Consider the following 12,561-nt stretch of genomic DNA (forward strand, 5'->3'; position numbering starts at 1 on the left):
CCGTCACAGCCAGGATGCAGGATTGAGTGATAATACCGAACAGCACTCTCGATATAGTGGCATTATTGCTGTCAAAGTGCCCAGTAGACGCCTCCCTGGTCGGAAAGTGCAACGAGATGAGAATGAATATCTGATGGAAGTCGCTGCTCATGTTTCATTCACTGGAGCGTACGTGGATAACAAGTCTATGGAGTCGAGGGGCGGTGTAGGGTCTTGCCACTCTGGCAAATCGTATGTTCCGCGATAATAGATCTCAAGTGCCATAAGGACGTAGTTGTCGGCGTTGAGGGTCAGGTCGTTCATATGACCCTGTGGACTAGGCCACGTCTTGACTTTGATGGCAAAGTATGGGCCATATGCGGAACGTATTTGGCCCGTGTGAGGGTTCACCATCTGGACGTCTGTGATTTGCTCCGAGATGTTCGTGTAGAGCGGCGAGTAGTGAAGCAGTTCTGAAGCATTCATTAGTGATCGCAGGTTGATAGCGCCTTGTTGCATGTCGTATTGAAGTACTCACCATGTAATAAAATTCTGGCACCAGGCGATGACGCCCCAACACGCGCAATTGCCTCGTACTCAGTCTCTATCACCGTGCTAAAGGTAGATGGATTCACCTTTGAGAGTGGGTGCCAGGTATCGAAGAATGGCTGGCACAGCGCCAGGCCGTAGGGTTGAGGGGCTCTGTCAACGTTGAAGGGTGTCCACACATAAGCCACGGCCTCTCCTCTTCTGCAAAGCGGGTAAGCGTTGTAGGAGTACTGTGGTACACCGTCAGAGTTGGACAGGATCAGAGGGTCTAGGTAATATATGTTGATTAGTTGGATGACATCGGTACCGTCCTTCCTATGCGGATTCCGGAGCGAACCGCCAATAATAGCTGTGAGCAACGATTCAAGAACATCCTTAACGGTTTGTAAGTTCTCTGGAAAAAAGTATCTGAGAAAGGAGGGATCCGTTGGGTCGACAGGATCTTGGTGTTGTAAAATATCGATGACGGTGGCATGATACGATAGACATCGGAGAATGTATGTGCAACGATGTCCGGGTACGTCTGCTGGTCGCTTCCAACATGACTGGATTGGTACGTGAGAGGGCCCGGATGCATTGGCTGATTGATTTCAACATGCTCGAATTGGTACAACAAGAACCTAGGAGGTCTGCCAACACTGGCTCCCTCTGCTCGACGACCGTTGTGTGTCAGGCTATTGACACTGGCGGTAGGGTTAAGGACTAGTAGTTTTGTCGAGGGATGTCCTACGACGTTGCTTCCTGTGGTCGTGGAGTCGGACAGTGAATTGATCTGATGGTGGCCATTTCGCCTAAAAATGTTAGCAGTCGACCTGGAAGGCTGTCACAATGCCGTACCATGGGGTTGAACCGCCAAGAAGCAATATCCACGCAAAGGGGGCAGCAAAAGGTGCCGTTTCTAATGATCAGCTCCCGAATCGAAACAACAGATGGAAGAGAAGACAGTATGCACATTGTACTGCTGGCTGTAGAGGAGAAACAGCTGCTTTCATAGTCGGGAGTCGACAGGTCGAGATAACAATATCGCATGCTGAGATACCAGTGACTATCGATGCCAGTCTACCAACCCACCTTCCACGTGGGGGCGGTGTCCAAGTATCACTTAGACAGATCGGTTATAGCTGGACAAAGCAACAGCATCGTCGTGGCGTTCTTGTCTCAGATGCCCTGCAATATCCGCTTGTCAGCAGCTCACTGCTGCAGGGTCTTCAGGGCATTGTCGAAGACCTTCTTGACCTCATCCTGACCCTTCTTGGCCACATCTTCCATGCCCTTATGTGCCTTCTTTAGCTCATCCTGTATCACAAGCTTATTCAGCTCCATCCTTCTGAATCGCTTCTGGGCATCACCTCTGGCGTTCCTTACTTCCAGACTAGCCTTGTCGAAGCACTTCTTAGCTTCTTGTGCGGCTTGCTGTCTCGTCTCGGCTGTAGCAGGAGGTACCGGGACCAATATCAGCATCGGGTTGTTCTTGTCGACCTCTGGTGTGAGCGAGTAGTCACTTGCCATGATGGAGGCAGTCAATGGCTTGACGTGTCCCTCTTCCGCTGCGAAGACTTGTAGCATTCGACCGCCCTTAGGCACAACAGAGGCTATATCACCCAGCTTTGCTCTTTCGTGATGCGCAGTCTCTCCTTTGCCCTTAGGCTTAGATTGATCAGGATGCTTGATGTTCAATTCCACAGGTAACGCTTCGAGCATGTCTGGTGTGACTCGGCCAGCATCTCTCGTTTTCGTGAGGGCATCTTTCAGACGTGCTACTGCTTGCGCGATACTGCCTTCAAGTTCGCTGTGATCATACGGGTCGATCTCGTCGTCTCTGTTCCTTGTTGCTTTTTTGTCTGGAATGTGCTCGTTCACATCTGCGGATCCGACTTTGGGTGATTTGCGGGAGGACTTCGAGGAGGCCGAGCTCTTCTTATGAAGGGTCGGAGAACTTGACAGCGAGCGCGTTGGAGGGGACGATGTAGTGATGGCGGAGCTTTGCTTAAGTTGTAGCTGTCTTCGGCAGGAAGAGCATACTGTCCGAGATCGTAGTCCCGAGCTTGCTGCTCGTTCGATGGACAGGATCGATGCGAAAGCACGTTTCGAAGCCATAGTCTCGGCCTTATGGTGTCTAGTTGTATATTTGCTTGACGGACTGAGCCAGAGGAACGCGCTATGGAGCAATCACTACACGATTCAAGACAATGTCTACAGTGCTCCAGGGAATTGATCTTCCGAAGTGTTCCCGGCAGGGAGCTTTACCCTTCCATCATTCAAGCTTCCTCTTCTTATTCAGGGACACTCGGCCAATAATGCTTGTAAGCTCACTTTATGATGCCCCAAGGAGGTCGTTATGTGAGGAGAATGAGATGAGAACTATGTTCGCGACCTCCTTTAGCGAAAGGTGAAGTACATGTGAGCTGTGCTTCAAATCCAAGCATGATTGTGAAGCCCGTACACCCTGAAGCTGGCAGTTCAGGACGCATGCCGGTGAAGACGGAGAGTCCGTTGAAAAGACAGACTGCAGCACTGGCGTACTCCTGGTAAGTGCCTTACTGAACATTGAGTTCAGTATTGGTTCATTGAAGTTCGGAGCTGGTGAGGGTTCGTTCCGGCTGGCGTGGTGCAGCGGCAGGTGGCAGGTGGGGAAACGACCGTCGTACCTGCATATCAATTATTTTTTTGGAGATTCACCGACTCGCAGTTGCCATCTGGGGAAGACGCCAGTATTTAAAATCGCCAGATAATCAGCATATTCAATTCCTCAATTCTTGTCCACTTTTACATTCCAACTCGACACAATGGCCACCAATGGCGTCCACCCGAAGCCCTCAGGCCTGCCTGTGGTCTATATTGTCTCGGCCGCCAGAACCCCCGTTGGCTGCTTTCTCGGTTCTCTATCCTCCCTAACCGCTCCCCAGCTTGGTAGTCATGCTATCAAGGCTGCAGTTGAGCGAGTTCCTCAAATCAAGCCCCAGGATGTCCAGGAGGTCTTCTTTGGCAACGTCCTGTCAGCCAAGTAAGTAGGATAACGGACCGCATCGGTTTCGAATACTGACGTGCCCCCCAGTCTCGGCCAGAACCCAGCTCGACAATGTGCTCTCGGAGCCGGCCTCGACAACTCTACAGTTTGCACTACAGTCAACAAGGTCTGCGCCTCTGGTGTCAAATCTATCGTTCTCGGTGCTCAGACGATCATGACCGGCAACGCAGACATCATCGTTGCTGGTGGTGCCGAATCCATGTCCAACGCTCCCCATTACCTGCCGAACATGCGATCTGGTGCCAAGTTCGGTGATCAGAGCCTGGTTGACGGTGTTCTAAGAGATGGACTTACGGACGCTTATGGCAAGAGAGAGCATATGGGTCTACAGGGCGAGGAGTGCGCTAGAGACCACGAATTCACTAGAGAACAACAGGACGAATACGCCATCAGATCATACCAGAAGGCTCAGGATGCCAACAACTCGGGCAAATTCGATTTTGAGATTGCTCCCATCACTGTCCCAGGTGCCAGAGGCAAGCCAGGCGTCACAGTCGACAAAGATGAGGAACCAAAGAACCTGAACATCGAGAAGCTCAAGAGCATGCGGCCAGCATTCATTCCGAATGGTGGAACAGTCACAGCTCCCAATGCCTCCCCTCTCAGTGACGGCGCTGCCGCGGTCGTGCTTATGTCAGAAGAGAAGATGAAAGAGCTTGGTGTTACACCGATTGCGAAGATTCTGGGCTGGGGTGATGCTGCTCAGCAACCTAGCAAGTTTACTACTGCTCCTGCGCTGGCCATTCCGAAGGCTTTGAAGCATGCACAGGTTGAGCAAAGTCAGGTGGACGCCTATGAGATTAATGAAGCGTTCTCGGTGGTTGCGTTAGCAAACATGAAGTTACTGGGTCTGACTGAGGATAAGGTGAACGTGCACGGAGGCGCTGTTGCCCTCGGGCACCCGCTCGGAGGGTCAGGGGCTAGGATTGTCACAACACTTTTGGGTGTCCTGAAGCACACCGGTGGCAAAATCGGCGTTGTAGGCATTTGCAACGGTGGTGGAGGAGCCAGCGCATTGGTAGTTGAGAGTATGATGTAGATTTCTGATACCGGGGGCACGCCAGGCGTATGAATGTGATCAATTTTTCGTTGTTAAGAATCGTGATTTCGACCCTGTTTTGTGACATTCAGCATTGCCCGGCAAGCTTAGATTTCGACCACCGGGAGGGCACCAGTAGCTCAAAACACATGGCAGCATGAACAAGGGCATAATCTCGACTTTGCTCACCAGGAGCACGCTGATGTCTAAATGTGATCAAGTTTTCATTGTTCAATATGTGAACTCCGGCCAGCTTCGCATCATTTTTTTGATCATTTCTGTACCTGGTTTGTAACCTGGGGAGGGCGCCAGTAGCGCAAACGGTACCTGAGAAGACTCACCCGGCGGTGTCAGGGTAGATATCGCATCTCAGCCTAGTGCCCTCCTCGACGACCGTATAACACACATCGTCCTTCGGAGGATATTGTTATTTCCGGAGACCAGGAGCACGCCAGGTGTGCAAATGTGATCAATTTTTCATTGTTACCACTTCCTGGTTTGAACTCATTTTCTATACTGGTGCCCTCCAGGATTGTCGAAAATCGTCTTTTCGCATCGCCTCTTTCTGCCAAATTTGAGCTCTTTGTAGAAGTGCCTGGTTCATCAGTTTCTGAGTCTCAGGAGGGCACCGGTGGCTCAGACTCGTCTCGCGATGTCCTCTAGCGACGCCGTAGCAGACAGCTCGTTTTAGCCCTGATGTCCCCCAAGCACCTGAACGACGAAACTAGCACATCAGGTGCCTCTCTTTGCAATGAAGCATGATACTGATCTGAGATGTCGGGAGTACGCCTAGATCTGTAAAACGAGCGAATCCCGGTTGCAAGTACTCCGTAAGGAAACGAGGTGGCTCGCAGTGCGCTCCTGGTAAGTCGTTATTAAGCCAGTACAACACCTTGCATCTTGAGATCTGAAGCTGGCATACTAACAATCCTTGAGCTCGATGCGGATATACCTCTCTAAGATAAGTTGCTAATTGAGATGCTCTAGGGAAGGCAAGGAAGGGGTTCTCTTGGTTTGCCGCTGACGGTGGTGGGTAAACGCTGCTACAAATCTATCAGCATAACGAAGTGTCCATCGGTCGAGTAGTACATTGCGGTAGCAGATCTCTGGACTCGACAAGAACATCGATCTATAGATGCATCGAAGCAGAGAGGATGTATTGAGCAAGGAGCCAGAGAGCCAGCACGTAGTATGGGAGCGATATACAGATCGTCAGGCATCTAGCTCAATCAGGACTAGTGCCGAGTTGCTGCCGAAGTTTCAAAAAGTTCTCGAAAGTTTCTGAGCGCAAATCGAGTAGTTGGACTGTAGCAAGGTAGCCTGCTTCAACTCCTCCTACCTCAGCCCGTTCCTGCTCTGCAGCACCCTCCCAGACTCGTCTCGCATCTTGTGCGACCTCTTCGCCGCTAGCTTCCTCTTTCAATCCAACTCTCCGTACCACCAGCAAGCATGGACGACCTTTACGACGAGTTCGGAAACTACATAGGCGAAGCAGTCTCCTCCGAAGATGAAGGCCAAGATGGCGTCGACGCCGGCCCCTCCTACGTCTACGATGAAGACTCGGAACCCGAAGCCGAAGCCGCCAACAACGAACAAGCCCTCATGGAAATAGACGGCTCCTCTAACGCCGTCGTCCTCCACGAAGACAAGCAGTACTACCCCACCGCAGCGCAAACATATGGCGAAGATGTCGAGACAATGGTTCAGGAGGAAGATGCGCAGCCTCTATCAGTACCCATCATCGCGCCCGTTGCGCAGAAGAAGTTCCAGGTGCAGGAGGCGGATCTGCCGACTGTGTATTACAGCCGCCAATTCATGAGTGATCTGCTGAGTTTCCCAGAGGGCATACGGAATATCGCGATCGCGGGACATCTGCATCACGGGAAGACTGCATTTGTGGATATGTTGGTGCAGCAGACGCATGATCTGCAGGAACGATTGGATAAGAGGGTGGGGAGACGGAGGGATGAGCAGCTACGGTATACGGATACGCATTTTCTGGAGAGGGAAAGAGGACTGAGTATCAAGTCTGCGCCGATTAGTCTGGTTATGCAGGGAACGAGGGGGAAGAGTCATATGTTGAATTTGATCGATACGCCGGGACACGTCAACTTTGTGGATGAGGTTGCGGCCGGTATGAGGCTTGTGGATGGTGTTGCGATTGTGGTGGATGTCGTGGAGGGGTTGCAGATTAATACTGAGCAGGTTATTAAGCATGCTGCGAGGGAGGATTTGCCGATGGTGTTGATCATTAATAAGATGGATCGGTTGATGTTGGAGTTGAAGTTGCCGCCTACGGATGCGTATTTCAAGCTGAGGCATGTGGTTGAGCAGGTCAATTCGGTGATTGAGGGTGTGCTAGGTCGGGCAGGAGAGGCGAAACGACTGTCACCTGAGAAGGGCAATGTGGCATTTGCGTGTGCAGATATGGATTGGGTGTTTACTCTTTCGTCATTCGCAAGGCAGTACTCGGAGAAGTTCTCGAAACTTGACCCGTCAGAGTTCGCGAAGCGGTTATGGGGCGATATATTCTACAACCCGAGGTCACGGAAGTTCTCTCGCAAAGCAGTCGAAGAAGGGGCGAAGAGATCTTTTGTGCACTGGGTGCTGGAACCGATCTACAAGCTCTACTCGCATACCATCTCCGAAAGTCCAGAAGACCTAGCAGACACTCTGGCCACCCTGGACATCGCCCTCAAGCCCTCACAACTCAAATCAGACGCTAAAGTCCTCCTCAAACTCGTCTGCGCCCAATTCTTCGGCGACGCCTCCCCCTTCGTCGACATGGTAGTCCAACACATCCCCTCACCACTCGAAGGCGCCAAGCGAAACCTACAAAACTACTACACCGGCCCCCTAAACAGCACCTTCGGCGACGCAATGACAACTCTCGACCCAGAAGGCCCCCTAATAATCCAAATCACAAAACTCTACAACAACACCGACGCATCCTCCTTCGACGCCTACGGCCGCATAATGTCCGGCACAGTCTACCCAGACACACAAATCCAAGTCCTGGGCGAATCCTACACGCTCGACGACCCCGAAGACGCCACAAAAGCCACCATCACAGACGTCAAGATCGCCTGCAGTAGATACAACATCCCCGTATCCGGTCTCCCAGCCGGTAACCTCGTCCTACTAAGCGGTATATCCAACAGCATCGCCAAAACCGCCACCGTCGTCCCCCTCGACACATCCTCCGATCTCTACATTTTCCGTCCCCTCCGACACATCACCGAGTCCGTCCTAAAAGTCGCCGTTGAACCAATATCCCCCTCCGAACTCCCCAAGATGCTCGAGGGTCTCCGCAAAATCAGCAAGTCATATCCTCTCGCCACTACCCGCGTCGAGGAATCCGGCGAACACATCATCCTCGGCACAGGCGAGCTCTACATGGACTGTATCCTGCACGATCTACGGACTTTATACGCAGAAATGGACATTAAAGTGTCTGACCCCGTCGTTCGCTTCGCTGAGACAGTAACCGAGACGTCCGCGATAATGTGCTACGCTGTTACACAGAACAAGTTGAATAAAGTGTACATGGTCGCTGAGCCGCTCGACGATGGAATCGCAGAGGATATTGAAGCGGGCAAGGTCAGTCTCGCGCGCCAGAGTAACAGGGAGGTGGCCAAGTTCTTCCAGGAGGAGTACGAGTGGGATGTCCTCGCTAGTCGGAGTGTGTGGGCGTTCGGACCCGAGGAGCAGAGTCCGAATATCCTTGTGGATGATACTGTTCCATCTACAACAGACAAAAAATTGCTTAAGATGGTGAGGGAGAGTATTAAGCAGGGATTTAGTTGGGCGACGAGGGAGGGACCGCTGGCGGAGGAACCGATCAGAAACGTCAAATTCCGCGTCACGAAGGTGGAACTCGCGGAGGAAGGGGTGAGGAGGGGAGCGGGACAGATCATTCCGGCGGCACGACGAGCTGTCTATTCGGCGTTTTTGACTGCGCAGCCGAGATTGATGGAGCCGGTGTATTCTGTTCATATGCTTGGTCCTGCGGACGCTATTCCGGCTCTATATACGGTGTTGACGAAACGACGAGGCCACGTTCTCACAGACGGTCCAGTGGCCGGCACTCCGCTGTATCAAGCTCAAGCCCTCATCCCTGTCATCGACAGCTTTGGCTTTGAGACAGATCTGCGCATCCACACGCAGGGCGCAGCGAGTCTGCAGATGGTCTTTGCAAAGTGGGATGTTGTTCCTGGTGATCCGTTGGATAAGTCGGTTGTGCTGCATAAGCTTGAGATGGCTGGTCCTCAACAAGCGGCAAGGGACTTTATGCTGAAGACGAGGAGGAGGAAGGGGCTGGCGGAGGATGTTAGTGTGCAGAAGGTGCTGGAGCCGGAGTTACTTCGGGGCCTCAAGGAGAGCGGAGTGCTAGATTAGTGAAGGGGGTGAAAGGTGCGGATTTGTGGGTTGGGGAGGACGCCGTGATACCCAAATAGCAAGATTATTGATGATCATTGGTCGATTGCAACACCCTCAGAAGCCTGAATTTTGAATGGAAAAGTGAATCAAAGAGGCTCAAAAGGCGTATGTTTGTGATGTGAGGAGGACACCATGATACCCGGGTAGCAACAATATCCATCAATCGCTGTCCGTTTCAACGTCCTCAGAAGTTCAAATCTTGCATGTCAAGAGTCGCAAAAAGGTGTGCGTTTTCGAGCTGGGGAGGACGCCATGATACCCAAATAGCAACAATATTACTTTGCACTGATCTGTTGTGTCGTGCCAAAAAAGCGATATCTTGAAGACTAGAATGAGCATGAGAGGTGTTCTTTTGTGATCTGGGGAGGACACCATGATACCAAGTTGTGAAAATGCCATGCTCAAATGAGCTACTGCGAGGCCTGAAAAACTGTGGATTCTGGACTCGCAAAATGACACAAAAGGTATTGATTTGTGACTTGGGGAGCGCACCGTGGTTCCCAAACAGCAATAATCTTCCATGCACTGAGATGGCTTAGAGTACAAATTGGATCGCGTCTTTAGGTCAGAAGGCGTCCATAAACGCCTCCATTTGTGAGCTCGGGAGGTCGCCATGACACGAAAGGGCATTGCAATGATTGAGTCAATGGCAAGATCTACTGTGACTACAGCTACTCAGTTGTCATTACACTGTGCAGTGTACCAGCAACAGGACCATCAGTCAACACACGACCACGACGTTTTTGCAAGCTTCAAATTTCACGACCCCAATCCGCTGTCTACTCATGCAAGATGACCTCGACCCAAGCACATATTGGGGTAATCGAGGAGGTGATGAGGACTGAGTTGGGAGAAACAGGCCAGGAAGCAAAGTGGGTATCGCTGTGCTTCGGCGAAGAGCTATGGCTAAGGGTAACGACGAGGCTTACCGGTGAGGATGAGCGACAACCATCGCATACGAATATGGTGGGTGGGAACGGACGTAAGACGGTCAAAGGAGCGAGTGGAAGTAGCTAGGCAAGACCACGTGAAGCTATTCAATTTTCACGATTCCTTCATCTTCGTTCATTAGCACGGGGAGCCAGACTTAGATTCTGGATTGACCTGTTAACTTGCTGCATCCATGTCGTTGTCCGTATACTGGTCGATTAGAGGCTTTGTCGGTCAAGAGTCAAGCGTGACAGCAATAACATCCTCGTGTTCCAGGCCATCAACTCACTGCACAGCACTACCACAGCCCATATCAACCAAACTTCGTATCCTTCACTTCCCGCTTGTCCATGTCGTTCGGCCCGAAGCTCATGGGCAGTAGCTCGCCGATTGTCATAATCACAGGCTCACCACAAATCTTGAGCTCATCTTCGTAGCTTATGTCTGATGGGTACTCCTGACCTTTGTCCTTCTGACGTCCGTACATGTAGATCGGCATGTCTTTAAACCCTCCGTCAGCGAATTGCAGACTCACGGCACAGGCATTGGCATATATCAGAAGGGTTACTCACCGGCTTCACAGAACTCCCTAATCATCTGCCGACACATTCCACAAGGACTAGCCGGTGGCCAGATATCCGTGCTCACAGCCAGTCCTCTGATTCTCGGTAGCTCTGGTCTTTCGATGCTCGCGACGAGTGGTGCAAGTGCACACCGCTCAGCACAGGTCCCGACTGGGGTGCTTGCAACTTCGACGTTTGAGCCTTGATGATAGTCACCATCTTCGTCCGTCAGCAGAGCCGCACCGACTCGGAAGTTAGAGTAGGGGCAATATGCTTTGCGTTTCGCGGCGATTGCTAGGGTTGACAAGGTCCAGAGTTCGTCTTTGGTGAGCTTGAAGTTAATTGGTTCGGAAGAGGCCATGATGATTAGTGGATGAGTAGTATTCGAGAACTACGAAGTAGGTGAAACTCAGGCTCTAGGGGCTTGATGGCAGGTGCCTTCTCACGATGTGGTGTACTACGCGTTTGCCTTGCCTGTTCTGCAATGGGTGACGCACGCAACTCGACCTATGTTGTTCGGGTCGTAAATATCAGTATTCGTCAGCACTTTGCGAGTAGCTAGGTCAGCGCTGTTGAAGACAAGGTTGATGTATAAGTTGATAATTGAGGATGAGGTTGATGCACCGAAGTCTGAATTCATTGATTGCTTTGATTCGTGATTGAGCGGTGATCGCCGGGGTGGAGCTTTTTCGAGAATGCCCGTTCCGCCCAGTAACGCTCTATGCCTGGTCATGGCAACAGCCTGCCGCAGTGCCTGTTTGAAAGCCGACCAAACTTACTCATATCCATGATACGCTTGCCTTCAGGAAATGTCGCTTCTCACAGATCTTTCATGCCCAGCATAGCGCGTAAGAGGGATCAATGATGTCCAGGTATTCTCTAGCCCCCTGTTCGATTTCAAGTCCTTCGGGCGTCACAACTTACAGCATTTTTGCTGTTCTGGCGCATAACTTGGCCGTACCGCGGAGATTCCTGTTCGCAGACAGGCTAAGGCAATGCAGGAGCCTTGTAGATCATGCTTCCGACCAGGCCTGCCTCACTTTTTCTCTTCGTCTTCCCGTGGCTTCTTGCGACTCTGCAGCACCTCGTCTACCAGGCCCAAATCTCTCGCCTCCTCGGCGCTCATAAAGTAATCGCGGTCCATTAGCTTCTCGATTTCCTCCAAGCTCAATTCTCTGCCTCGTCTTTCTACAAGCTTCTTATCGTTTAGATGGTTCCTATAGATGCCGTTCAGCCGATCTCGTATTCGCAATATCTCCTTCGCATGTATCTGAATGTCAGTCGACGTGCCACTGTAGCCGCCGCTCGGGCTATGTATCATGATGGTGGCATGCGGTAAGACGTATCTGTGGCCGGGCGATCCTGCGGCGCTGCACCCTGCGTCAGTATGCATCGACAAATTCGAGATAAGCACTTGGGCTGGAGGAGACTGACGACAAAAGACTCGCCATACTGGCCGCGTGTCCCATAACGATTGTGTGAACCGGACTTGTGATATACTGCATAGTATCGTATATCGAGAGTCCGGCGGACACAGAGCCGCCTGGGGAATTGATATAAAGGCTGATGGGTGCATCGCTTTCGGATTCGAGGAAGAGGAGAGACGCTGTAATCGTTGTAGCCTGTAAGATCTAGGTATCAGGGACAGTGCTTCTGGCAGGATGGCTATCGCTGTATTGACATGAGCTCACCATTCGATCCTCTGAGACATCAGTTAGCACGACCAACTCGAGTAATAGCAGCCAGAATACTTCCCGATTTCGCCACCACAAATTATAATTCTTTCTTTAAGGAGTCTGTTCAGCATCAATACTAAGCGCAAGATGCTCAGGGTCGTGGTGGACGATACCGAGAAAAGAGGTCGCTCGAGTGTGTGGCCCCAGCAAGTTGCTCGGTGACGAAAGGAACAGGTACAAAGCCCGTAGGCCCATGACTTCTTGATCGCGACTGCTGCTGCTCTTGCTGCCACTGTTGCGCCTGACTCTGAAAGCCATATGGTCGGATGCCGCTGGCGGAAGTGTATATCGATCGAG

The 12,561-nt window shown here is 51.6% G+C and overlaps 6 protein-coding genes across 6 annotated transcripts; 2 read left to right on the top strand and 4 right to left on the bottom strand.

Annotated features, from left to right (window-relative positions):
* Positions 1–147: 147 nt before the first annotated feature.
* Positions 148–1,520, bottom strand: PMZ80_007113 (uncharacterized protein; the record flags this gene model as incomplete). Its single annotated transcript, XM_064875521.1, has 3 exons — positions 148–452; positions 518–970; positions 1,481–1,520. The coding sequence occupies 3 exons, from the start codon at positions 1,518–1,520 to the stop codon at positions 148–150; spliced, it is 798 nt and encodes a 265-aa protein (XP_064728786.1).
* A 199-nt stretch (positions 1,521–1,719) lies between these two features.
* On the bottom strand, positions 1,720–2,625 carry RRF1 (ribosome-recycling factor; the record flags this gene model as incomplete). Its single annotated transcript, XM_064875522.1, has 1 exon — positions 1,720–2,625. The coding sequence occupies one exon, from the start codon at positions 2,623–2,625 to the stop codon at positions 1,720–1,722; it is 906 nt and encodes a 301-aa protein (XP_064728787.1).
* Positions 2,626–3,314: 689 nt separating this feature from the next.
* ERG10 (erg10, acetyl-CoA C-acetyltransferase) lies at positions 3,315–4,595 on the top strand (the record flags this gene model as incomplete). The annotated part of the gene is made up of 2 exons (XM_064875523.1): positions 3,315–3,532; positions 3,584–4,595. The coding sequence occupies 2 exons, from the start codon at positions 3,315–3,317 to the stop codon at positions 4,593–4,595; spliced, it is 1,230 nt and encodes a 409-aa protein (XP_064728788.1).
* A 1,449-nt stretch (positions 4,596–6,044) lies between these two features.
* On the top strand, positions 6,045–8,993 carry PMZ80_007116 (uncharacterized protein; the record flags this gene model as incomplete). Its single annotated transcript, XM_064875524.1, has 1 exon — positions 6,045–8,993. One exon carries the CDS (start codon positions 6,045–6,047, stop codon positions 8,991–8,993), a length of 2,949 nt encoding a protein of 982 aa, XP_064728789.1.
* Positions 8,994–10,278: 1,285 nt separating this feature from the next.
* On the bottom strand, positions 10,279–10,889 carry PMZ80_007117 (uncharacterized protein; the record flags this gene model as incomplete). Its single annotated transcript, XM_064875525.1, has 2 exons — positions 10,279–10,466; positions 10,538–10,889. The coding sequence occupies 2 exons, from the start codon at positions 10,887–10,889 to the stop codon at positions 10,279–10,281; spliced, it is 540 nt and encodes a 179-aa protein (XP_064728790.1).
* Positions 10,890–11,564: 675 nt separating this feature from the next.
* On the bottom strand, positions 11,565–11,979 carry PMZ80_007118 (uncharacterized protein; the record flags this gene model as incomplete). Its single annotated transcript, XM_064875526.1, has 2 exons — positions 11,565–11,890; positions 11,973–11,979. 2 exons carry the CDS (start codon positions 11,977–11,979, stop codon positions 11,565–11,567), a joined length of 333 nt encoding a protein of 110 aa, XP_064728791.1.
* Between the last annotated feature and the right edge of the window lie 582 nt (positions 11,980–12,561).

The sequence above is a fragment of the Knufia obscura genome, assembly GCF_036327395.1.
Source record: "Knufia obscura strain CCFEE 5817 isolate CBS 148926 chromosome Unknown scaffold_8, whole genome shotgun sequence".
NCBI lineage: Eukaryota > Fungi > Ascomycota > Eurotiomycetes > Chaetothyriales > Trichomeriaceae > Knufia > Knufia obscura.